The sequence below is a fragment of the Typha angustifolia genome, chromosome 11 (assembly GCF_048772165.1).
Source record: "Typha angustifolia cultivar Huaian chromosome 11, ASM4877216v1, whole genome shotgun sequence".
Classification (NCBI taxonomy): domain Eukaryota; kingdom Viridiplantae; phylum Streptophyta; class Magnoliopsida; order Poales; family Typhaceae; genus Typha; species Typha angustifolia.
Window position 1 is genome coordinate 11,598,228 of NC_133249.1, and position 27,685 is coordinate 11,625,912.

Sequence of the window (27,685 nt, forward strand, 5' to 3'; positions counted from 1 at the left end):
GGTTGAAAAGGTCTATGGGGCGTTACGTTTTAGGGACCTCAGCCAGGGGCACAAAAATGAGCAATGTTGGCTAGTTTTTTCTTGCACAGGCTGATGCCAGGCACTGTCTACACGACGGGTGTGCACCGCACTGAGATATATGTCCAACCTACTACCCTTGTGGGTCATCCCTCATTCTATAATTCTTGGGGGTTCAAAAGGTCTGTAGGGCGTTACGCTTTGGGACCTCATCTAGGGGCCCAAAAATAAGCCCTGTTGATTAGTTTTTTTCTCACACGGAACGATGCTAAGCATTGTCTGTATGACGAGTGTCTAACGGGCGTACACTGCGATATGTCCAACCTAATACCCTGGTGGGGCATCCCTCATTCTACATTCCAGATCAGTCCGCGTCGCAAAGGTTTATGGGGCATTACGTTTTGGGGATCTCGGCTAGGGGCCCAAAAATGAGCCTCATAGGCTAGTTTTCTCTTGCACAAGCCTATCGGAATAATTCTTGCCTCCCCTAGCTGTTCTCCGCTTGAGCAAACAGCCAAAGTTTGCATGATGCTCAGTTAAAGGGTCAAAATACTGTCCCAGACTCACTATTTTTCCCGCACAGGCTCATGCCATAGCCATTGTTGCCAGAGCGGTCATTCTATCTACGGACAAGCATCGCAATTCTTTTGATAGATCAACTAGGGGAGGCAAGAATTATTCCGATAGGCTAGTTTTTCTCCGAATAGGCCCTTGCCAGGTGTTGTCTGGCTGACAGGACAGCCAACGATCGCACGACAGTCGTCCGCCACAATGCTGTCTTAGGATGCTTGGCCAAGGGATCAAAATATTGCCCCTAGCATATTATTTTTCCTGCACAAGCCAATGTCGTAGTCATTGTAGCCCATTCAGTCATTCCATCCTCGGTGACTATCGCCACAACATTACAATTTTTTGGGGTGCTCAGCTAGAGAGCCAAAAATGAGTCACATGAGCTAGTTTTTCCCCTACATAGGCCCATGCTAGTGCACTGTGCGACGGGAGGATAGCCCTCGTTCGAACGACAGGCACCCGTTGCAATGCAGTCTTGGGATGCTCGGCCAGGGTGATAAAAATGAGCCTTATGAGCTAGTTTTTTCCCCCACAGGCCCATGCGGAGGAACTTCCACCCGCCTCAGCGAGGCGACCAGGGAGAGCAAATTCGACTACTGGTTGGACCATCTCAAAGGCAACCGCCCTTCCAATGGCGTACGATACCTGCTGCTGAATATATTTGGAGGATCGACCTCTCTTTCGTGATTACACCTTCATCACGCCTGTCCACCTGGAAGAAACGAGCCATCACTATGCGGCGGGAGAACAACCCTTGTTCGAACAACAAGCTACTTTGTGATTTTTTGGGCACTCTAAAGGGGGCATGCCAAAATATTGCCCACAGCTTAGTATTTCGTTGCACGAGCCCATGGCAGGGGTAGTGACGGTCGATGGAGGCTGGATGAACAGCTGATGCCATGTACCTTCAATCGAGGAGGAGCAAAGGGGCAATGCAAGAGCCATTGAGTCAGTATTTTCCCAGCACAAGCCTATGCAAGAGGTGGTAGGAAGCTTGTTGTGCATACGGCGGTCTTATTGTGCGGCGGAGGCATCTATGGGTACTAAGTGAGACACTTGTGCCTATGTTATCAGCGAGAGTTTCGTGAGTGCCAAGGACATCCCCAACAGTCGCAGTCCGGCATCGAGTGGTTTAGTACTTTGGAACATCTAACGGGACTGAGATAGGACTTTAGGACATCTAGCGAGACGAGTTAGGACCTTTAGGGCATATGTCCAAACTTCATGCGGGTTCGTCAGTAAGACAACAGGCGCAGAGCGTGCGAGAAGCCTTGCGTTTATGGAATAGACTATTTTGCCGCTACCACTAGGTCTTTGAATTGGAGTGGGTGGCCGGTGTGCTCATAGTTGGACTCGAGAGTGCGAGCAGCCTTAGGCCTTTTTAAGTGGTGTAGTCTAAGAGCAGGTTGCGGGGACACCTAAGGATGTGCACGCGGGCACCCTTGGCCCTTACAAGGCAGGACCAGAAGACCTAAGTGTAGTCCAAGAGTGGGCACGCTGCCGGTGCTGCTAGGGCACCCGAGCGTCCGCGCGCCATTATTGCTGCCTTGGGACTCTTACAAGACAAAGGTAGGGCCAAGGCCAGAAGGCCCAAGTGCAGTCAAAAGCGAGCATGCTGCTGGTGCCACTTGGGCACCCGAGCATGTGCACGATGCTTTCTGCCTTGGTGCAAGGCAGGGCCAAAAGGCCTAAGTATAGTCTCAGAGCAGGCATCCGAGCATGTGCATGCTGCTTGTTGCTTTGGGACAAGGCAGGGCCAGAAGGCCTAAGTGTAGCCCGAGAGCGAGCACCCGAGCGTGTGCACGCTGCTTGCTACCTTGGGACAAGGCAGGGCCAGAAGGCCTATGTGTAGTCCGAGAGCAGGCACCCAAGCGTCCGCACACCACTGCTGCTGTCTTAAGACCCCTACAAGGCAAAGGTAGGGCCAAAGCCTTTCGAGACCCCTACAAGTGCAATCCAAGAACGGGCACGTTACTGCTACTGCTTTAGTTGAACGGATAGATAGGTGCGGAGAGAAAAGGGTTTCATACCTCACCGTCAAGACCGGGGAGGGGGAAAGTTGTGGGGGAGGGACAAACCGTGCAAATGAAAGGCTAAATATCAGTAGATCGTGCCGATCGAGACGTGAAAAATAATGAACTATGCTTGAGCGAGCTCTAGTGGAGGACTAAAGTAATACTGACGTGCAAATTGTTCATCTGACTTGGGTATAAGGGTGAAAGACTAATCGAACAATCTAGTAGCTGGTTTCCTCTGAAAGTTTCTACTGAAGTTTTCCTTAGGATAGCTAGAGCCAGCATGCGAGTCCTATCGGGTAAAGCCAATGATTAAAGGCATCGGGAGAGCAGCGCCCTCGACCTATTCTCAAACTTTAAATAGATAGAACGGTGCGGCTGCTACAGTGAGCCGCACCATGAAATCGAGAGCTCCAAGTAGGTTATTTTTGGTAAGCAGAACCAACGATGCAAGATTAACCAAAAGCTGGGTTATGATGCCTAACTACACACTAACCTAGAACGCACGAAGGGTGTTGGTTGATTAAGACAGCAAGACAGTGGTCATAGAAGTCAAAATCTACTAAGGAGTGTGTAACAACTCACGTGCTAAATCAACTAGCACCGAAAATGGATGGTGCTGAAGTGTGCAACCCATACCCGGCCATCAGGGCGAGCGCCATGCTCCGATGAGTCAGAGGACGCGGCGACCACCACAAAACCCGGGTCATGAGCCCGGACGAAGCAACCATCGGTGCAGATCTTGGTGGTAGTAGCAAATATTCAAATGAGAACTTTAAAAGCTAAAGAAGAGAAAGGTTCCAAGTGAATGGCACTTGCACATAGTTGAGCTAATCCTAAGGGACAGGGGAAGCCCATCAAATAGCACAACCACACGCGAGCTTCAAAGAGTGATTAATTAGATGTAGTAACATGCTTAATTAGATTAATCACTAGGTGTTGTAGTGTTGAGTAATTAGGTATCATTACGTATAATGGTGACTCTTCCTTCTTTAGATAATTTTAGGTATAATTGTGACATTCCCAAACTATAATAGTAAGTCCTAGTTTTTGCAGTGTTAAGTCTTATGTTAGCCACCAAATCAAAGTATGAAGATTCATTTAGCGTGATCCAAATTTGGTATGACTTTATGAGATCTTTTTCAGCTCAAGTGACAAATTCTAGCAAATTGGAGCTGATCATTTTAACTGGACTACCGTATAGTCATGACCCATACTCTCGTAGACTAATAACATTAAACCATAATTTGTACATCATAATTGATAATTTGAGTAAAAATAATGGTTGTAATCATGTTTACAACCTAAACCATGGATCATTCATCAATTACTATGTTTTATCTTGCATTAAAGCAAACTTTAATGCTATTATTCAGTTCGTGTTTTTCATTTCCTTTAGCACTACTATTAGCTCCTCCAAATATCATTGTTTATACAATGATACTAGGAAAGAAATACTCTTTATCTATTAGGACATATTAGAGCAACGATGGCCATGCTAGCGATGTACCGGCACGTGCAACTTAACTCTTTATTCACCTGCCCCAACCCGTCTGAGGTCTTCTTCCTCCTTGGACTAGGGCTGGGGCTAGGGCATCCTCGCGTGGGACGTGAAGACACCTTCATCTCTAGCAGCGAACAACGACGGCGAGCAGCGACTACGAGGTTTAAGAGTGAAGCAGCACTAGTGTCCCTCCTCTCTCTCTCTCTCTCTCTCTCTTGCGGCACAACCAACAAATGTCGCAGCACGTGCCGTGCCGGTGGTGATCGGCATGGCCATCCATGTATTAGAGTATATTCTATCAAGAAGTATTAGGATCAAAATAATTAATTGAGTCTCATCGTTTGGTATCATATTTGCTAGGTACTCTAAAAGCTTCCTATGACAGAGCTTATGATAGAACATATTAAATTTCTTTTCCTAGGTTATTTTTAGTTTATGTCAAAGCTTATGACAGAATATATTTGGGTTACACGTCATGCCATGTTACCTATTTAATAAACGGATCGTGTTCATATCTATCAAATATAACTCGTTTAATAATCGACTCGTATTCGTGTTAGGGCAAAGTTGACCCGACCCGGATCCACCTAACACGACCCAATTGCCACCCTTAATTGCCTCCCCTAGAAAGACTAATGCGCCCACAAATTGACCGACAACAACCGCATATACATCACATGTGCATATTTGCCCTCATTTGCATATGAGAGCAATATATTTTAATATTAAGATAGTGCATCATAATAATTTTGTTGATGCAACTTATCATACTTGAAATATTTATTAAGTAATCATATGATTAAAAAGTAGCATCCCTTCATGGATAAGATATAATGAAAATTATTTTCTATATATCATATTGCAACTTTTATTAATGTAATAGTTTGCTTTTACAAAACATTCAAAACACTAGATGGGTAAATTATATATAAGATTTATAATATTTTTATCCTTAGACCATATTGTGGCTGCATATATACCCCAATAGCACATATGAACTATCCAGTAGCTTTTAAATTTCCTTTATTTCATGAAACTGAGGCTTCCTAATATATCTGGTACATTCATTGTTTATGTAAACATCCAACATTCTCCAAATGATGTACCATAACATAAAACCTGATTATCCAACAGCATGAAGGCAACAGAAAAATACCAAATGCAGTATCTTCAGTGTTATATAGAAAGATCACTTTATTTTATGAGTTCAAAATTCAATTCAAATAGCAATTAAAATACACAGTAGAACAAGCTAACAAACATCTAATTACTTACAATGCTTTGAAGAATATCCATGGTGATTGAGAAGATGAGTTGTCTCTTATAATTACCACCCCCTTCAAGCAGTTGCAAAGATATAAGAACCTGAACAATTCAATAAGCTGGATAAGAAACAAACTTGATGCCATGCTTTCCCTTGTAGAAAAAATGGAACTCATATACCATATTAATCTTTCAAAGAACAACAATACAAGTATACAATACAATCATTATAAAAATTGTTCCAATAAACCTAAGATATTATTAAGCAAAAATTGACTCAAATACACTAATTTTGAACTAGAGATGACCCAATTATGAACCACTAGACTAATTAACGATTCTTTAGTTTGTAAATAATTTATAGATCGTCTCTTCGAAATTTTAAAAACGCCTTCATTATTTGAAACTTTTATGTTTCTCCGTGTCTTCAGCTCTTCACAGCAGATTCACACATCAGCTTAAAATCAATCTTAAGTCCAACATCCAATCTAGATAGGTTAGCAACCTGGATCTATTTTTCATGGGACAAGGAAATGTATAACCCATATTAATCCTTTCAAAGAATAATAATACAAGTATGCAATACAATCATCATAAAATTTGTTCCCATAAACCTAAGATATCGCTAAGCAAAAAATTGACTCAAATTTACTCATTTCTAACTAGAGATGACCCAATTATGACCCACTAGACCAATTAACGATTCTTTAGTCTGAAAATATTTTATAGATCATCTCTTCAAAATCTTAAAGACGTCTTCATTATTTGAAACTTTTATGTTTCTCCATATCTTTAGCTCTTCACAACAGATTCTTACATCAGCTTTAAATCAATCTTAAGTCCAACATCCAATCTAGATAGGTTAGCACACCTGGATCTATTTTTCATGGGACAAGGAAATGTACATATCAACAATTGTCGTGTCACCCCAATGTTGTAAAACATTGGCCAAATGAAGAATTGGCATGTTGTCCCCATGTCGGCTTCTTTAGCGCTGATGCCATATTGGCAACAAAATGATGGAGCATTCAGAATACCGCTTTGCCAACAAAATGAAGTTCTTAAATTATTGAGTTAATATGAGCTTTGTAATCACTCAAAGCTCTTAACTACTCAAACGAAATGTAGAGAAAAGTAAAAGGCTAACAGTTTGGGTAAATTTGGAGGAAAATGAAATTAGTAATCCCTGAAGGGCAGAGTTTCAGTTCAGAATCTTCAAATTACCATGTAATGGGACATTATGGCATGAATTCAAATCCAGCATATCATGTATCATTAAAAATCATTTTGAGGTCAACATTTATCATGTGTAGAACATTTTAATATATGCATACTAGAAAGTAATAGTCTCTCACATAAATGAATATCATAAATGTTCATGACCCCCTATCTCATATTATCCACTAAGTATTCTAGAGGTATATACAATTTTTTTTTTTCATAGTAAACACTAAAATGCATCAATGAAGCATGGAAATGTAAGTTGTCAGTTATTTGACAAGCATCATATCCGACAAGACATCTGATAGAGCTACACCTACATTATTTAAGTATCAGTCTTCCTATATGTATTATACTCAAGGTTAAATGGACAGCCATATCTGGACTATGGATGTTATCAAGAAAGGATGGATAAAGGTTCTTAGTTTCTATCAGGGGATTCTCAGCAAGTGGATCATGTCCTTTGCTCACCCTAATTCCAGTTACCATAGTATCAGACATGTCTAGATTGGATGCATTTAATTATAGGCCCAAAGCTCTACAAACAAGAGAAACTCCTCAATTCTCATGTTCTTCACCATTTCAATCACCGACAGCAAAAGTGATCTAGATTAGCAGATGTTTTGTCATTTCTCATGGACTTTGTTGAAACCAGAGGAACGATATCATGATCGAGAATAAAAAAATTGCACTCATATGCTCCCCTACTCTGCCGATTGTGGATACACTTCCGTGAGCTATTGCTGGGGGGGAGGGGGGGGGCGGGTTGTGCAATCCAACTAAAGATCCTATCTTGTTGGCCAGTACCGGTCAGAGAATGGCAATCACACATTCTCAAAACCTGCGTCATGAACTTTGTATCACACACATCAGGCAAAGTAATAATGCTTTCAATTTTGCATGTCACTAGAGACTTAATTTAATGTTAGAAGTTCAGGTACAAACCCAAACTTGATATATCAATTCATGTCAACAAATTTGATATATCAACTGATTATGTATAAGGATTGATTAAATGGTTTATAATTTATATGTAGTATCAAATAGTAAATGAATTTCGAGATCACCCTTTATTATACAAGATAAAAAGAGTCACTAATAAGAAAATATCAAAAAATGGATAATATGTATGCACATACCCATAAAGTACTGAGAAAAATGCACAAACAGCTCAGCAAGGTCGAAGAAATTTAACACTACAAAATGTAGAAAAAAACCCAAACAATGCAAAACCTAGTCTATGCACATCAACATAGAGTACAAAGAGAAAGGAAAAGTGTTTTTTTCTTTATGCCTAGGGTAACTCAGACTTTTTATCTCTTAAAATAATTGGCTTAGATTTCATTTACCAATGTAAGTGAATCAGTAAGTTTCGTGTCCATCTCCTTACCACCTGTAACCACAAAATAGACCAATTTTAGTGTGATTGAAAAAAAAAAGATAAAGCAACACAGTTAAGGATGATTAATATATAGAAAACCTTTAGAAAAGCATGTTATTCCCCGAAAATGATGGAAGGCTACATAAGAAATATCTGGGTCTGACGTGTACTAGTAAATGATTTAGGCAAACTTAATTTTAATTCAGCATTCTACAGGTATAGTTGTGCTCCAGCGTACTTTAATCTCAAATAGACATTCTCAACTTCCGATTATTTGATACTGTACACCATAAAAACATACAACATATGGACTGTAATATGCACCAGTGGTGTCAATGAAAATTCGAAATCTTATTTCAATGACTACAAGTAAAATGATTTTGAAAAAAATAAGAATTTGAAACATCAATAAATTAGACCAAATAACCTGCTTATCAGTTATCACATGTAGTGTATTCTATCAACATGGCATATTAGGAAAATCATGGAATGGGATATCCATGTAGAGAGAGAGTAAACAAGGAAATTTCAACAAAGGATCACTAAATCAAGATAAGAGATAATGATGAACTAAATAAAGGGGAGCCAAACGTATGATAATCACTATAAAGAAGAGCAAAGGTGGTAGTTATCATGCTTCATGGAGTATGAAGGGCAAGCAGAAGAACAATTTACTTCCTGTTTCAAGCTGAAAAGTAGATGAAGATGAAATAGAGAGATATGATTTGCCCAATTGTGAAACAATTCTCTTCAAGTAATCAATAAACTAAAAAGCCTCTTTTCTATGGATGAAGGCCCATGCAAACAGGAAATAAATTAGTATTAAAAAAAAAAATAGGGAACAAGTGGCCACTCATCCTGTTGTTTGCATGCATGTATGTTCAATCACACAATGGTTATTTTTCTCCTTTCTTCTATTAACATTTTTCCTTTTCCTATCAATGTTTTCCATTGCCAGAGTTTTTTACTATGTTAGATACATTAGACCACCTCCATCCATGGGTCGCCGGATCGGCCGATCCCGATAAGGACCAGGATCAGCCAAACTGATCCCGATCTAAGCCCAATCTGAACTCTCTCTCTCTCTCTCTCTCTCTCTCTCTCTCTCTCTCATTTTCTCTCCTTATCATATAACCATTATTTCTCTTACGGAGATACCTAGCTACGGCAAACTCCAACAACGTAGAGCTAACTCGGACGAACTCTGGCATATAAATTTTTAATTCATTTCTTTATTTCTCTCTCAATTTTTTTCATTTCTTCCACTCTATTTTTTTTCTTTTTTCTTCTTCTTCACTGCACCATGGTTTTTCTTTTTTTTATTTTTCTTCCACTCACATTCTTTCTAATCTCTTCTTGTTTTCAATTTTCATTGTATCATCATTTTTCTTTCTTTATTTTCTTATTTTAGTAAAGAAATTTCTAATTTATAGTGATTTTCCTACATTTTTAAATAATATTTAGAATTTTATGTAATTAAAAAGTTCGATCCGATCCAAGCGACCGATACTACCGATACATATCATTTTTCCAAAAGGCCGATACTGATCCTGAACCCAATCCAGATTTTTTTAACCTTGCCTCCATCAACGTTTGACCAACTAGAGTGTTATTATGAGAACCAATGTATGTGCTTTAATTTCTTCTTAGAAATAAAATGCACTTGATAGTCCATGTTACCTAATTTTATTTGTCCCTCACATGAAAGCTGCTATCAATAGCAATGATTAGGGCATGGTTCCAAGTTTTGGCCAATTCCGATCCATGGCGATCAGCCAATACTCCATACCTGAGTAACCCAACCGCGCTCCCTCTCTTCTTTCATTTCCTTTCTCTTCTCCCTAATTTTTTTTTCATTCTTGGTCTCTCCATTGCCCCATCTCTATCATTTCTCTCTACTCTCTCTTTTAATCTCAGTTACTATATTAGAAAATCAAATGTAGTAATAGAGAGTTAGAGAGATGAGAGAGTGGAGGGTGAGAAAGGGAAGAAGAGGTTGGGAGGGAGTAACAAATTGAGAGAGAAGGACGAAAGAGAAGGAAAGAGAAGGGAGAAAAGAAATAAAAAAATAAAATTTGAAAAATAAAATGTGCCTTGTAAATTTAAATTAGAATTTTTTTTTTGCCTTAGGGGTAATAGAAAGAGTGAAAAATGAGAGAGGGAAAGAGAAGAGAGAACCAACTCTGTATTCATCAAAATGTTAAGTAAATTAATGTATTTTTTGATTTTTAGGCTTCTTATGTAAGTAATTATTATTTTCTTATTTTCTTATCACTTCTCTAAATTTTTAGAAATTTTTTTGTATTTTTACATAATATTTAAAATTTTATGTAATTAAAAAATAGTATAATCCAATGCTGGCAGCTAATACAGCCGATATGTATCATTTTTTCATATGGCCGATCCCAATCTCGATACCGATTTTTAGAACCTTGCCAATAACTACTGATATGCAGAAAGCTATAGGCTAGGTCACAAGTTTGATATTAATCTACACACCTAATATGATCCATTCTTTTTTCTTTTCCTTTCTCATGACTCACTTTTGCATCATGACCCTTTATTATTATAAACATATACGCATGAGAATTGAGAAATTACCTCAAATACTTTAAATTCCACTTTTTAGATCATACTCTCTCCATCTCGACCCAAATTCTCCTTGTAGAATTTTTCCAACTAATGAAAGGATAAGTTGATTATTGCGATAGCTGTAATAACTAAAAGAAATAAAAGTCACGTGCACTACACGAGACCCACCTCCCACTCCCCTCGCCCATTACACGGCGAGAGGTGGGTGGTCACGTAATATCAAACCGAGACATTAATTTTTGAGTCCAATTTATCAAATCCTTACCTATATAACAGAAACCTAGATTCCTCTTCCTTCACACAACCTAGCCCTTCTTTCCTCCTCTATCTTCTTCTTCTTCTTCTTCTTCCTTTCTTATCGTCAGAGCCTTTGTCGTGGGATCAAACCACCGGAGCACCGCCGGAGCAATCGAAGACCATCACGTGACTCACCGGTTAATCCTCTCCCACCTCTCTTATCTAATTTGGATTTAACAGAGCGGTTACTGTGTACTTATATTTTTGGGCATTTTGGTTTCATCGCGTAATACGCCAGCCAACAGCTTCTAATCGTTGCCTCATCGGTATTGACAGCTTTGCACCATTGGCCTCATGCCATAGGTGTTTTTCATTTGAACTCTCGTGCCTCGGATAATTGTAGAAGCCAGCTCCATGGCCGTTGACCATAGAACAGGGTCGTCAGTTGTTGTCAACGACTTTCCTCCACCTTGTGTAGTCGACGTGCTTAGCATGGTCGCAAGGGTGGTGAGGACCTTCGGTGCTACTGGTGGATTGCCAACAGTGATGATCGTCGTTAGCCTCCTCTTTTCCCCTCTCTGTCTGAGTTTCCATTAAGGAAGGTGAGCTCAAACTCAACCAAGTTTACTCCCCTTTTAAATTGGATTCGGATTAGGTTGGATTTCGAATTCAAGATCCAACTCAAATCAATGAGTTTAGTAGGATTAGACCTTTAGCCCGATCCATTTAATGAGTTTTCTAGGCTGTGAACTAGCCACAGCCCAGTCTGTGAGTTAATGGGTTTTGGGCCATGGACCCATTCCATTTATTTAGTTTGAGTGGGTAGTAGCTGTAGCTCAGCCTAATCCTTGGCTAGTTTGCGATCATTTACTAATTAAATAAGATTTTTACTTCAGAAAATCATGATAATAATTAATTAAAATACTTGACATGTGAACTAGAGATTTCAGTCGATTCAGTTAGACTTAAATGTGTAGATTCACTCACCTTTTTATTTGTCTTGTACTTGGTGCTTTTTACATAATTACATATATTTTTATGTGTAAATTAAATATCATATTTCTATGTGTAAATTAAATATTATATTTTTTGTATGCAAATTAAATCATGTTTTTGTGTACAAAATATATAACTTAGCGCATTCCTATACTTCGTGCAAATAAAAATTCTATTAACCATGGATATTAGTGGAAAACCATATTTGATGATTTGTATGACTTAGATAATAGCCCCGGCATAGATAGTTTTGCGACTTTCCATGGTGACTTAAGTCTACCTAAAAACCCAAAGGACAGTCCTATTATAAATCACTCCGATGATTTTCTTAAATAACTCTAGCAAGGTTAAGAAACAGCTCATATTAGATCGAAAAACTTTATACAGTGATTTTAATCTCTCTCAACGATTAATAGAAGAGACAGGATAAGTTTATCACATAATAACAACTCTTAGCAACCCTTAGGAAAAAAGATAGTATGCATTTATCATATAGTAATACCTCTTGATAATATTAACCGGATCAGCTATAACGAAAAGTTTCAAGTATCATCTCAATATAACTTCTAATTGATGTGGATTCATAGGGCATGACCCAATTGAGATATGTGGTATTATTAATACTGTGAAAATTTAATATAGTGAAGCAAAGCATGTCATGGGATATGACTTACATTGTTATTGTTTGTGTAGTTATTATTATTATTGTTATAAGCATGTTTAATGAAATTATTATTTTATATCATTGAATTTGGAGATATATTTTTAAGTAATATCTATGAATTTCATATTTATTTGGCTTTCGAATGAATTCTCTCACTAAGCTATAATTATTTGTTCATGGGATCCCTCTCCTAAAATTTCAAATACTGATCGATGTGACAAATAAGTAAGATGCATCGGGATCCTATCTCCACTTAGGATTTGCCCCTTTTATTTTTCAATTGTATTAGTCATTATATTCTAAACTATCTATTATTTTAATTTAATTTCATTGGAGACTCATTAGAGGTGACATTTGGTTATTTCATTATTATTGAAGTATATTTTTACTTGAAGTTAGATATTCATATAAAAATTATTGTTACTATGGACTTGTTGTATCTCAAGTGTATTCAGGTATATGGCACAATCATGATTTTGATTTCGAGTCATGACAGTAATAATACTTAGATATGACTATTTCTAACATTTGCGTATGGGTGTTATGACATCTGAGTGTCTGAGGCTCTCACCTACTTGCATCAAGGATACAATATGCAAGGTGTTAGCAAAGAACAATTTTTATGTGAGGATAACGCATTAAGCTCATTTATAGTTCTAATACCATGTTTGGATACTCCAAATCTTTAAAATTCTATTTTTTCCAAGTTCACAATTCGAAACTATTACATTATGAGATTCAAATGATTCTAGTGTAGTTGCATGGGTTGCAGTAAGTATAATGAAAATGAAATCTGAACAAAAGAATTCATTTCAAAATGAAATCAATTGAATTCATTATTTTATCCAAATAAAACCCATCTAGAGTTGGTTCCAAAGATGGTGTTAGTCATTTCAGGATTTACTAACAAGCTTGAGAGTTGCACTGTAGTTAGCAACAGTTTTGTTAGTAGTAATTCAACTCCCTAGTTCACATTATTTGTAATGCAATTTGTCATCTTATGTTAATTTGTTGCATTTCAGTGACTTCCTTTATGATGATGAATTCTTGTTGATGTACATTGTTTGTTTGTTGATGGCATTCTATTATGCTTATTGCACCATTACTACTGCATATGATTTCTTGACGTACTATCCTTAGAACATTGCTTCTGCTATTTGTTGCTTTCTATCTCAAGATGACTGTTGGGTAAACCATTTGGCAGTACACTTCATCAGGGTAAAGGAAGCTTTTATTTGGCCAAATCACTGCCTTTTCGCACTATGCAAGTAAAACAGACAATGGTGGATAAATAGCATTTTTCTTGTTTCATTCAGGAGTATTATTTGCTTCCATAAACATCTGGATTATGACGCCACATAATAGGAAGAAGAATTAGATGTCATACCACGAGTTAGAGAACTCAAAAATCCCATCTTGCTTGTTTGACTCCCCTTAGCTATTTCAGACTCTATCTTACCCTGTACAAAGAGTTCAAAATAGCAGCAGAGCTTAGTAGTGCAACTAAAATATAATAAAGGAAATTGTATGAATTAGTTAGGTGACAAACCTTTAAAGGTATTATAAACTGTTCAATATCTTTCTGAATAATGTTCAATACATGAGGAAGGCTCCGCATGATGTTAGGCCCTTTTATGTGGACTATATCTCCAATAACCTATGCCAAAAGGGTTATAAGAACCAAATAGTTATATCAATATCAAACAGAAAAAGTTGTACTTACCTTCAATGAAATTATCATATGACAAAGAGACTTCATTTTCTCCCTCCTTAGAGGAACCTAAAGAGTATCATCAGAAGTAATGGCTTAGAATAGATTCGCATGGCAGCAAATTGTTCATTAGATATTTATGATATTAGATATTAACATGGCAGTAAACATTTAAATAAAGTAGTGGTGATGAAAAGAACACCAGCAGACCATAGAAATAAAAAACAAAACAAAGACAACTATGTTGCACTTAAATGCACATAAAAATATAAAATGTGCTGTTTAGTCATCAAATTCTTTAAAAGAGAAAATTTATTATATTTCTGCACCACAACCTAGAACTTAAAACTCAATTGAAAAGGAGAAAGATTCGTGGTAGCGATTCTGGTAATGGAAGGTTTCAGCAAAGTCACATTGTTCCAAGCGAAGGCAAATAACAATGATGGTAGACCTAATAGGATACACGACATTGCAATACAATGTAGACTTTCTAACATACCTAAGCTAATAGATATTCAGTTAAAATATGAAGATAGCTAAAGCTAAACTATGACTTTAGAGGCTAAGGTAAGAGTAAGACTTTTGCAAAGCAAGTCAAAAGTTTTGCATAAAAAGATAAATTAACGTGGACAAATAATTCATGTTGAGAAAATGAATCAAAGTAATACGAAATAAGCTAGAGTTTCATAGCAAGTACCTCAAGCAATGCATGTAAGTCAAGCATTGAGATGACAAGCATATGCAGTCTATTAGCCAACAATACTCCCTGCAATGGAGAACAGACAAGCATAAATACTGGCATAGCATCAAAGTTTGCATTCAATAGCAATTTAAAGTGTAACAGCTTTATCAATAGAAAAGGGAAAAGAAACTAAAAAAGGTGTTTGAAGATGCATCAATGAACTCGAAAAGAGATATTTTGTGAAAGAGAAACCATTCAAGAAACTCATCCATGTCAACATTTCTGATTTAAACAATTTAGGTATTAAAAGACAAAATTAGGTTGTCTGTGCATAGGGCTGTCAGGCTTGACGAGCAGCTCGGGCTCGGCTCGGGTGAAGCTCGAGTTCGGCTCGGCTCAATTTGAGCTGAGCCGAGCCCGAGCCATCATAATAGGCTCGAAATTAATATCGAGCCGAGCCTGAGCTGGAGCCGGCTCGCTCAGGCTCGGCTCGATAGCCTGACTCCCTATAACTAAGGACACGTGGCATAAAGAAATATTGCCACATGTCCCTCACTAACCCATCCTCACCCGTAACACATTCAACATTCATCACCCTCACCTACCCCACTCTCACCTACCCTCACCTACCCCACCCTCATTAATCACATCACCTTGCCCATCACATCACCTTCCCCATCCTCAATTCCCCCACCCACCCCACCCTCACCTTCACCCTCACTCTCACCCTCACCCTCACCTCACCCTCATCCACCCGATCACCACTCCTAACCTCACCCCACGCGCCGCCACCTCCTCCCTCCCCGTCGGCCTCCATTGGCAACGACGGCAAGCCACCACCACAGCGCCACGCCTTCCTCTCCGTCGGCCTCCTCCTCCTCCTCCTCCTCCTCCGCCGTTGGCCTCCTCCTCCGTCGTTGGCCTCCTCCTCGCCCAATCCGTCGGCTTCCTCCTCCTCCTCCTTCATTCACCATCTCCTCGTCGTCGCCTCCTCCTCCATCCGTCTCCGACTCCTTCGGCAAGCTGCTGTCCATGTCGCCACCACCCATGTCGCCACCGCCTCATCCTCTAATCAAGCCCGAGCTTTGCTCAGGCTCGGCTCGAGCTCGGTTAGGCTCAACTCGAGCTGAGCCAAGCCTGAGCAACATTATGAGGCTCGAAAGTAATTTCGAACCGAGCCTGAGCCAAACCCGGCTCGCTCAGGCTTGGCTCGTTTACACCCCTATCTGTGCAGATAATATAGCTGATAGGAAAAGGTAGGCTTTTCCAACTTCCATTGTTGAATAACAAAATGTTATAGTAATAACTATTATAAGGTTATTCCAAGGTGTATATTTTGGAGAAAATAATATACTGAAGTAAGATATTCTAGACCTATTTCTAAACCATACAAAACCCAAAAGCATTACACAATGTAACAACCCAGAATTGTAAAAATAAATAAATAAGAAATTAGAGATAATTATGGATTTAATTTTATCCTTTCTATTTTAGGATTTGGATTAAATCAAATTAATATTATTTTACTAGGTAGATTTTTAAGAAAATAGATCAGAATCCCTAACTTAGTAGGACTCTTATATCTTTGATCAATAAAAAGGGAGGCTTAGAGGAAAAAAAAAACTTAAAAAAAAGTTTTTGGCAGCTATATAGCATGCAAGTACTATGGCAATGCTATAGCACCGAGATGAGGAGGTTGTCATCTCTTACTTTCTCATCTAAATTTACTTTTGTTATATTCTTACAAATAACACCAAATAATCATATGTGAAGAGTTTTTACTTAGTTATTGAGTTGAGCTACTCCACATGGAGCTTAGGTGAGTAAATTTACTCATATAATTATTGTCTCGTAGTTCATATTATAATTCCTTTGTATTGTTATTCGTGTCGTATTATACTCCGTGCATAATCATCTTTTTATTTATGTTGTATTTCGTGTCATACTCTACTTTGTGTAATATTTTAGTTTATAAAAAATGTTGATTTTCGTGCATTATAATTCTTCCTACAAATAGTAAAATATTGGCTACAGATTTATAAGACTTTGAGAATAGATACAGACTAGTTATTCTTTATGCATCTCCTTATGGTGACTCAAGTCTACCTTAAAGTTCAAAGGATAAACCTATTCTTGATCAGTATATAATTCATTTAGGTGACTCTAGCACAATTAAAGAACAGTCCAAAAAACAAACATATTTCTAATCAGTATATGATCAGTTCAGGTGACTCTAGTGCGGTCAGAGAATAATCTCAAGCTAGATCAGAATTCTCTCTAAGGTGACTCTAATCTCTTCATGGTTACTGAAAAAGATAGGTTGAGTTTATTATATGATGATACTTTTTAGTGGCCCTAATCGGATCAGCTATGAGGAAAAGATTCGAACACCATCCAGTCCCATTTGAGACAATTGATATTATTGAGAATGAGGTTTGAATAATGAAATAGAGCATGTATTAGCTTAACAATTGCATCTTTGTAACTTATACTTATCATTCATATTATGAGCTTGTTCGCTATTATTATTAATTATTGAACTTTGATTAATATCTCATATTAGATAAAGAATGATTCTCTAGCTTTTGGATAGATTCACTCACTGAGCTAAAGTTGTTAGCTCAGATACTAGTCAGCGTGGCGAATGAACATGAGCATCGAGACTCTACCCCCACTTAGGATTTTGGCCTTTACATTTTTAGTTATATTTGTAGGTTTTAGTTTTAGATTAAAAAGTTAAATGTTGCATTAGTAATATTTAGAAGACATTGATTAATTGAAGTATTTTATGTCTTTGAAAGTTTTTGAATTGGAGTAATTAAACAAATTTTGAGTTTCATTATATTATAGAATTAAATAATTATTGATAAGGCTTTATGTATCTCAAGCCTATCGAGATACATGGTCAGTCATAATTTCTATTTCGGACAGTGACACAATCTTTTCGAGATGACTCTTATAGTTTACATAGTTAACCTGCCAAATGATTACCATGCACAAGAAACATTTTAAAATCACACCTGTAAAATTTGTTTCATGAGAAGACGAACCCATTCTTCGCTCAGCATCTCAGACTGAAAACATAAAAAAGAAAAGGTCAAATTTCCAGTATGGCCTGATGATCCAGCACTAATTTCCACAGATAGAAGTTAGTTACCGAAGGATGAACATTTGACTGAAAAGAGACTGCCCAACAAGATAGTGAATCTTTGATTGCTTGCCAATCCCTATGCAGATTAAAGAAAGGTTGATCTAATAACATCACTAGAGTTAAATCCATCTGTACCTAAAGCAGCAAAGCTTACTTATTTTGTTTTGAATATTTGACTATTATAAGAAAAAGGATCAAGAGACCAGTCAGTTCAAACTACAAATGAAATAGTCCAGAAATGTTAATGGCTTAATGCACTAGCCAATTTTTCAAAGTAACCACACAAACGAAAATCAACCCCATCAAAAGGAAGGCATGTCCATGCACCATAGACCATCTATTTGAAGTAGAATCCATATAAATTTCACAAACCAAAAACAGTATACATTATTGTGTTCTATGATTCTATCTAATTAGAAATCATATGTTCTTACAACATTAGGGTCAAGTCTAATGGTAAATCATAAACAGTTAACAAAATAAGTAGTTCAAAAGACCATGGATCTGAGTATCAACCAATCCTAATGCGGATCGAATGAAATAGATTGGCCTCGACGCCAGTCAGCAGGCTAGTTTTGGATTGGTTACAGTTGGATTGGCCAAAACACCCGACTCTCTCTCTACCTCCTTCCCTCCCTCTTCTCCTGATATTGTATATCAGGAGCTTAATAATTATTCCCCTTACCTGCTCTTAGGCACTTGTACAAATTTTTGGAAGTATTGTTACTCAGCAATTTGTAACCTACTTCTTCTATGTGTAGCACAGAGCATACTGAATAAGACCTAGTGTGTTGCATCATGGTTTTTAAAGGCGGCCAAGGCGGCGGCCACCATGGCGGGGCAGCGCACCTAGGCAACTTGCTAATGGAGGGCAGGCCGCCATTCCTCCTCCTCCTCTTCTTCTTCTTCTTCACTTCTACTTCTCTTTTTTCTCATCTTTTCTCTCTTTCTATCTTAGGAACTCATTTCTCATTTTCTCTCTCACTGTTTTTATCTTTTCAAAGCATTGCGGGTTCCCAATGTAGATAGGAGTCTCTTTCTATCATAAGAACCCATTTCTCTTTTTCTCTCTCTGCTTCAGAAATCCACTACTTCTCTTTTCAAAGCATTGTAGGTTCCCAATGTAGAGGAAAAAAATTATGAGATAAGTTGTCATGCTCCATATATATATAGTTAATTTGTGATTTTTTGTTGTTATGGTTGTGAATTACTATTAAAAAATTTATATACGCTAGATTAATATGTAATATATATTATATATAATTATTTTTTATTTTTTATATATTAAAAATGCTAGACCGTCTTAGCGCCCGCCTTCTTCTTAGGCACTAAGCGATAAGGTGACTACTCGCCACCCGTGGCTTCCTTTCAAGACACTATATTGCATTATTAGAAGGAAATATGAAAGATTAAACTAATATGGAGCTTTACAAGATTCATCTTCTTCAAAATATATAGTTGGAAATCTAGAACTCCACAAGAGTAATTTCCCATATCACGTAGTGTTGTCTCTAACAAACTTATTTTGGTGAAACAAGTTAATTAACAAGAGTAAGGAGTTGATATAAAAGAAAATCACAAACCATATGTGATTACAGCTATCAATGAACATTACTACTATATCTTTCCTGACACATGAATACATTCTAAATCTGTATTCATGGATAGTCATGCTAGTTGGCACGAGGGCTGAAAGAGTACCAACAATCCTGCCTTCTATTTCTTTCTAGAGAAACATTGGAGAGAATCTACAGTTGGGATTGTCTCTTATGTGCGCTCCACCACCGAAATATCTGCTAGACTCACCCCTCGGCACCTTCGAATAGCATGAAGAGGAAGATCCCCATCGGCATCAACACCTCTGGTTTGTGCAAGGTAGATGATTGGAGAGGATGATAAATCAATAAATCAAGTGGATCCTTTTAGTAAATCAGATCCGCTTCAAGCAGTTCAACTTAAAGAATGGTTGATCCACTCCCTTAAATAGATCCACCAAGGGATCCTCTTAAAAATATAACCTGTCAAAGGAAACAATTTAGGGCAACATGGGTTATATATGGCACATGGTGTTAATTATGATGATCGGTTGTCAGTGATGGAGTTGATGATGGTGATTGATGGTGCCATATATGGCACATGTTTTTTCATTTGTATCTCTTATATGAAGTCCAAAGTCTAGTAGAATTGGTGACCTTAGCAGAATATCAAGTAACTCATTACTAAACAAGATTTTACTTACAAATGTTGTTCTAGTATATTGCATGGAAAAAGAAATGGGGCTTGGAAGCTTACCTTGAATGCAAATCACTTAACCGCATAAGATAAGTGCTCTTCATAACACCAAACTCTTTAGAGTCTGCTGCCAAAGGAGGCCAGGAGGATAATGCCTGATGGCACTGACTTTTTACTACATCAGATAATATAATTCTCTTCCCTCCTTCAACATAGATTAAAGGAACCAAATGAAACATTTCTATGAGCAACTTCCCAATTCTCTTTTCAGGAACTTCACCTGAAAGCCAACATGAGAGAAAAAGGTACAGAAACAATTAGTCTTCTACCTGGTGAAATCATCTTTATAAATGAAAACATCTCTGGGATAAACTAGCAAAATGAGAAGAAGGGACAATCTGCCAAGTGGATTGCCATTTAAAATACTTATTAAACAACTGTCTACTCTAGACAGACCATTCTAGAGTATCATAGGGAGAATGTGATGGGTTGGGTGTTGACTATACACTCTTGAAACATATCACCAAGTCCATGGCATGAAATTTGTCGACTATCACATTGCTTATCAATCGGCGTGACAGTCCATGTTTGTTACTAAAATTCCCCTGAAGGACATGGCACTATGATAGATTTATAAATTTTGATTACCAAGATTCATGTTGGCCCTTTCATGAAGATTCTCGTTATAGTCATAAAAGTCACAAAACAGAGACTTCCCAAGAAATTCAAATCCGAGCTGCCACACATGGAACTTTCAAACAGTCACTGAATTTATAGTTGTCCCTATAGGAGAGGATCACCCACTACAACTTAATGCAGTGAGTTCAAACTTACTAAATTTGGCACTTCCATATTAAGCAATATTGAACAACTGGATTTCGGCAGTTTATAAATGACCGAAATGGCTTAAGTATGGTAAAGACACCTAGCTGCCAATAGGAATATGTTTTTTGAATGATATCAAAAAATATATCAAAACGAGACCTGCATGACTGAACAAGGATCAAACTACAAGGAAACCACCATGGACCAGGATGCTCAGCAGAGGCCATTAAATGCGTTGTAATACCATAATAAACAACAAAAACAAAAGCATAAACGTCATTAGTAATCAAGAGTGATGGTCTCATCTTTACATGATCCTTAAGTAAGAAATTAAGCATACAATAATCAAAAACAAATAGTATTAATTCATTTAAATCATCATGACATAGGACACCAGTAGTAGCTTCTATTGTTGACTTCTTAAAGGACATACTGAATAAACAGGTTTTCTACCTTTCGACACTTTCTTTTATAAGTAGTTATATTTAGTATTAACCATTGACAAGTAACTGTAAACCTCTATATATGGCATTTAATTACTCAAAATCTGGATAATTCACATATTCTCCAATCATTTCAATAAAATAGTGAATGAAAAGTTCTACATGGTAGTGGGAAACATTACAGTTCCTTTGCCCTATCTTATGCAACCTAATTATTCAGTTGTTGACCTTAAGAAACTTTATAAATTAATAACTCAAAGCATCATTTAATTGATTTCAGAAAATCAATAACTTGAAAGTCTAGTTCTATCAACAAAAATATAGGTTACATGGTTGGAGACATCAACTATAACAAAAGATTATTCAGGAAAGGAACTACCAGAGGCATGTGTGGAAAACAAAAACAAAGCCACATAATCCAATATCTTCCTTCGATCAGCAGGCAGCTCCTTCCAAGAATCTAAAGGATGAAAAAGAGTGTATATCAATGCTTACAAGATGTATAGAAATGAGAAATAGATAACTAGTGAGGACGAAACAAGTTTTCAATTCAGTAAAGAACATATATGGCTTACCAAGACGTCGTAGGATTTCTGAGAAAGTGTCATGGAAGCAAGAAGAACATGCATCAAGAAATTTCTTATTACATCTGATCAGACTCAATTGCACATGCCATGGTGATTCTGTTTGCATCAGTCGCTAAGAAACAATAGATGGCGTCAGTCTTCCAAGTTTGTTATTAAATACATTACTGCAATAAACAAGAAAAGAGAATTTTAGAAGATGATGTAAAAACACCTACTTGGAAAAATCCAACCACAAAAAGCTTATCCAATTTGACAACAATTCGATCAAGGAAATCCAGGTCATCAAATGTTATACCAAACGTGTCGACTTCTCTTTTCACTTTAGTCAGCATCCTAAAAGATAGCAAAAACAAACAAATAAAATTGCAAAGCCAGCTTGTAGAAAGTTCACAAAATAAGAACAAAAGTTCTGGTAGATGAAAATCAAGCACGACTAAATCAGAATGCACAAAAGAAATATAATTTTTAATATCACATATCAGCCACATCAGTTGTTTCAACCACTCTATAGGTCATTTCAATTTCAAACTATTTTTTAATTACTTCAATTCCAGAAAATCATATAGACATAGGAAAAAACTATAAAAGAAGTTCAGGCAAATTAGAATAAGGATAAGAAAATTTAGATTATTCACACAAGATAGTAGCAACATTATACAAAGTGTGAAAGTATTAAGAACAATATTGAATTTCTAATGGATCCTAATGCACATCAACATGGTTATTTCTGCAACAACAGTAGCTAGAAACCACCTACAGGTAAGTCTAATAACCACTTTTGCATTAGTATAGGAAGTGTTAAAAGACATCAATAGTTGATGTCACAAGTACGATTCACGTCAAATCCAACTTGTGATCTGACCCATATCTAGACTGCGTAAAAAAAATCAAAATTTTGTGTCTACAGCCAATATGATGAATATAGCAAATGATACAACCAATATATATTAGACGATACAAACACTAGACCAATATGATGAAAGTAGGCTGAAACCACAGGAAATCATGTGACAATTCCTATTTCAGATTGGTAATGGTCAATACAGATATGTATTAGTATCAGTTAATACTTCAAAACATTATATATACTTATATACTTAAGTACTAAGAAGTGGTGGAGCCCGGATTTAGTGTCTGTGTGCATGGGCAAGAGGGCAAGCCATTAGATTCACTCTCACTTCAATTTACATTGAAGCATATAAAATCTAACAGAAGTTCTACCAGGTAACTACCTAAAAATTTAAATGAAACAATAACACAAAATTCATCTAAAGTAGCATAATTTTGTGCTTAAGAAATATAGCAGATCTTAGAGTTTCTAAGACGTAGTAAATCTAGAAATGAATAATGAAAAGTTGATTTGTGTTGGACTAGAACTGGCCTTAGATAACTGTAGGTATACTCAAGTCAACTATTCTACAATCTACATTTGACATGGTGTGTTAGATTATATATGCTTGTATTGGTTTTCATCAGAATTTCTTACAAGAAACCCTCATAAAATCCCCTACAAGCCTCTACTATCAACAGAAATTGAAGAACCTAAAATTAAAGCAAACAGTACCCATGGTTAAAATTGGCCGATCCTGACCCGAGATTAGTCTAGAGACTCGTGTCGATCTGGGATTGGCCAGTTTTGGCGGTCTCGACCGTATCGGTTGAATTGATCAATTCAGCCGAAAATAATTTGTTTTAAGATTTATGTCAAATCTAAGATGTATTTAACCTAAAAGACATTAGTAATTGATGTCTTCAACTGTCTTCTTTTTAAATTTTAAATTTTTACCCATCTCTCACACACCTTCTCCTACCTCTCACACTTCACTGAGGTCATTCGATGGCCGATCCAATAAGCTCCTCTAGCTACTCTATATTCTGGTGAACTTGAATAAATATTTTTTTTCTTTTTTTTCTTCTCTTTCTACCCACTCTTTTTTTCTTACTGTTACAGACAATTTCTCTCTTCACTATTGTTCTGCAGTAGTAATTTACGAGTATAATTTGTCAAGTTTATGTCAAAAAATATTATAGTTTTGAGTGAATTTTTTGTTTAGTTTTTAGATTTCATATGTAACTAATTTTTTTATTATTTTTTCTAGATTTTTCAAATTTTCCTGCATTTTTAAATATTTAGATTTTTACATAATTAAAGATAATTTGGTCTGATATGAGCGGCCAATAAAACTGATACAGCTGATACATATCGTTTTTTCTAACAGCGAATCCCAATACCAAGTTTTAGAACCTTGATACTAACAAATCGATACAAGCTTCTAGTTAAACTAGGGACATCAAAACAAGAAAATATAACCTGCTTGATTTGAAAATCTAGAGGGATTGATGCTTTGATGATCAACTTGCAAAAGAGGCAACCTACCAGAGTAGTAAATAATTTATCTTCTCCTTGTTTAGAACACAATATTATGGACAGAAACATGATGTAAGATTTAAGAAACAGCAGTCGTTTGGTAGAACCAAAATGTAATTGGACAGGTCTGCACCATTATGAAGTTTTTTCAATCTTTAGAATAGAACACACATAGTAAGCAAATTCAAGAATTCGTCATATGTTGCAATAACAAATTAAAGGATGACATTACCTCACGAAGAGAGATAAGTAGTTCTTTATGTTGCCGTTCTGCTTCAAGATCTCATCCAAGACAAGAAACATTGCCAACCCATTACCAAATGATTCAAAGACCGTTCTCAAGTTAAAACTCTTAAATGAGTTCAATGGCCGGACATTCTTATCATGAAGCGAGTAGATAGCATTGAGCTGCTGGAGCAAATTACCCAGGACTGCTGTCATCCCGTTCACTGTCTCATAGAGTTGCACAAACAAGGGCAATGCCCGGCCAAATGCCTTCTGTGGCTCACCTTCCAGAAGCACTTCTTGTGGGCTTGAGCGGTGCCCAAACAAGAGAAGCTGCCGATACAAATTCTTTGAGGCCTAAAGGATAGATTTTGATATCAAATTAAGCATTCTGACAACAATGCGAATAGGGAATTGGTATTAAATTATGATTATGAGGCCCCGAGGTGAGGTTATGGTATCAAATTAAGCATTCTGCGGACTAAAGGAGAGATTTTTATAAGAAATTAACCAATCTCAAAAACGATTTGAATAGGGAATTGAGAAGGGGAGGGGTCATACGAATTGGGAGAGGCGGGAGATCTCCAGGCAGTCGTGAGACAGGACCATGAGGAACTTGGAGACGGCGACGTTGTCGGAGTCGAGGAGGGAGGAGAGATCGCAGTGCTCGATGGGCTCCACGTGGAGACGAACCGGATCGGAACTCGAGGTTGTGGATGAGGAGGAGGAAGAAGGAGAGGTGAAGGGGTCGCCGTGGAGACCGGAGAGGAGGTCGTGCGTTCGGTATCGCCATTCATCCACGACGCGCCGCAGCTTTTCTTGCTGCTCTAAGAGCACTGAGGAAGAAGAGGAGAAGGAGTCAGAAGGAGAGGGAGGTGGGAGAAGGAGAGCAGCGGGAGAAAGGCTTACGCGAGGCCATGGCTGTTCGGTGCCGGGATCTTAGGGGTAAATTGCACGAAGCTGAAAACAGAGGAAGTCGAGCAGCATTTTACCACTGAAAAAATAAAAAGGGACTAGAGCAAGGAATAGGATTACCAACCATAAGGGCCATATAACATATTTGGTAAGTCAAATTAATCTTCCTTAAATTGGTATTAACCCACTGGTATAAAATTTGGGGTCATTTGAAGGAAAAAATAAAACTTTAGTTCTTTAAAATAACAAAATTAGATATAGAGGTAATTATATCAACCAATCCGTGCTCGAATTAATTCCATGGTTTCAAACAAGGCCTTACCCTGATCAAGTAGCCCAGAATGACTGCATGCTTGCTGTTAAAAGACCTATGAAGGTAACCTCATCAGGCTCGACATTGCGAGACAACGTCTTTGGTGAACAAACCCAAAGCTTTTGTTGCCCATCCATGGTGAGCAAACCCAAATAGCATTGAGTTCCAAGACACTATATCTTTCCTACTGATGTTGTCAAACACTTTGTTTGAGCTTTGGATGCCACCACCTACTAAGCCATTAGCTACATAGACATAAGAGCAAACACCGCTTTGGATGACACAGCTATGAACCATCTTTCCGCATCTTAAAGCCGCCATAATAGTACAAGCACAAGCATGAAGCACCACATCCACACCAAAAGTAAAATCATTGGGCCTGATACAGTTATTTGCCATGTCCACGAAGAAGAGTGCAAGGGCCTCCTCGCCACTTCTATTCTCACTAAGGATGTAAACTAGCCAAGCTTGAGCAAGCTGGGCCCTACTCAACTCAGCTCGAGAGGAAGAAAATCTCAATTCGGCAAAAGCCGAAAAAGTTTAGCTCGGCTTGTCTTTAGCTCGATGAAGCTCAAAATAGCATTTAGTAGGTAGAATTCGAACTTACACCGGCTAGATAATAAATTTTGTTTTAACTAACTATGCTATTTAATATTTATATATCTATTTTGATTTATATATATAATATCATCTCACATATTATATATCGAGCATATTCGAACTGAGCTCGAGCAAGCTGACTCTAGCTCGGATTATTTAGAGCTCAAGTTAAGCTCTAAACGAGCCGAGCTCACAAGCCGACGAACTCGAGCTTTTTTGACGATCATTGATCTCCACAAGATGTTGTTGGTCTCACTTTTATGTAGCATTAATCATTGCATTCCATGAGACTTGAGATTGAGCCTTCATGGACTGTCGTGGACTGAAAAATCCTCAATGCATCATCCAAGGAAGCCAAATTTAGTATTTAAAAAAATTGAGCAAAACATTATTAATCTCAACAACAGCATTGTGCCCTCTTTGAATTAATATTGCATGGATCATACAGTCAAAGTATGGGTCCAACAGCTCTGAGCAGGTATTCATGATGATTACTTATGTTGCATTATCAGCTTCAAAACACAAAATACACATCCCCTTGAGCAACCCTAAAATAATTCGCTATCACCAATCTGAGCATAGCCCTTGATCAAATATATTCCATGCAACCGTAATTATAGGAGACATTGATCAGAACTTACATACAGTAGAAAATTTCATTAAGCTCGTCCAGCCTAGCTGATGGGCGGTAATAGGCTAGATCAACCCGCCTAATGATCATTTTTAATCTAGTTATAAAAAATAAAGTAATTTAATTTTAAAAGCTTAATCTTATTATTACTAAAATCCAAGAGCTTTTTTCTACAAATAGTCTATGAAATATGTGCTAATTTATCTTTATTTATTTCTTATCTCAGGTTTTATGTGGGGGAGAAAAAAAAATTGGGACAAAGTCTGACTTATCCCATTTCATGAAAAAGTCAAATTTACCCCTCTCAAATATTTTACCTAATTTATTATACTTAGTAATATATTAGAATATGTTCGTCGAAAAAAATAAATATTTTGTTATGGAATATTCATCTGTGACGCTATTTATGATGGCTTCATGTTATGTAAATTACAATGAATTAATTTTGATTTAAAAATTTTAAAAATATCTACGAGAAGATAATATAATAGTTGTAAAATAATATTACAGTTTATATTTAAGTTTTAACCTAATGGGATTT

General features: G+C 37.2%; 1 protein-coding gene across 4 annotated transcripts in view; it reads right to left on the minus strand.

The window, feature by feature from the left end:
* LOC140769618 (uncharacterized) overlaps positions 1 to 25,685 on the minus strand; it is a 46,506-nt gene extending 20,821 nt beyond the window's left edge. For all 4 annotated transcript variants that reach the window (XM_073110392.1, XM_073110393.1, XM_073110390.1 and 1 more), the window contains exons 1-15: positions 25,595 to 25,685; positions 25,247 to 25,521; positions 24,693 to 25,042; positions 22,308 to 22,425; positions 22,081 to 22,204; positions 21,885 to 21,965; positions 20,298 to 20,517; positions 18,012 to 18,081; positions 17,875 to 17,928; positions 14,870 to 14,938; positions 14,185 to 14,241; positions 14,011 to 14,118; positions 13,849 to 13,921; positions 7,941 to 7,984; positions 5,383 to 5,472 (exon numbers count right to left, since the gene is read on the minus strand). In XM_073110392.1, the coding sequence (XP_072966493.1) occupies positions 5,383 to 5,472; positions 7,941 to 7,984; positions 13,849 to 13,921; positions 14,011 to 14,118; positions 14,185 to 14,241; positions 14,870 to 14,938; positions 17,875 to 17,928; positions 18,012 to 18,081; positions 20,298 to 20,517; positions 21,885 to 21,965; positions 22,081 to 22,204; positions 22,308 to 22,425; positions 24,693 to 25,042; positions 25,247 to 25,521; positions 25,595 to 25,604 (1,743 nt within the window). In that variant the 5' untranslated portion in view covers positions 25,605 to 25,685. The remainder of the gene's footprint in view (positions 1 to 5,382; positions 5,473 to 7,940; positions 7,985 to 13,848; positions 13,922 to 14,010; positions 14,119 to 14,184; positions 14,242 to 14,869; positions 14,939 to 17,874; positions 17,929 to 18,011; positions 18,082 to 20,297; positions 20,518 to 21,884; positions 21,966 to 22,080; positions 22,205 to 22,307; positions 22,426 to 24,692; positions 25,043 to 25,246; positions 25,522 to 25,594) is intronic.
* Positions 25,686 to 27,685: the final 2,000 nt, after the last annotated feature.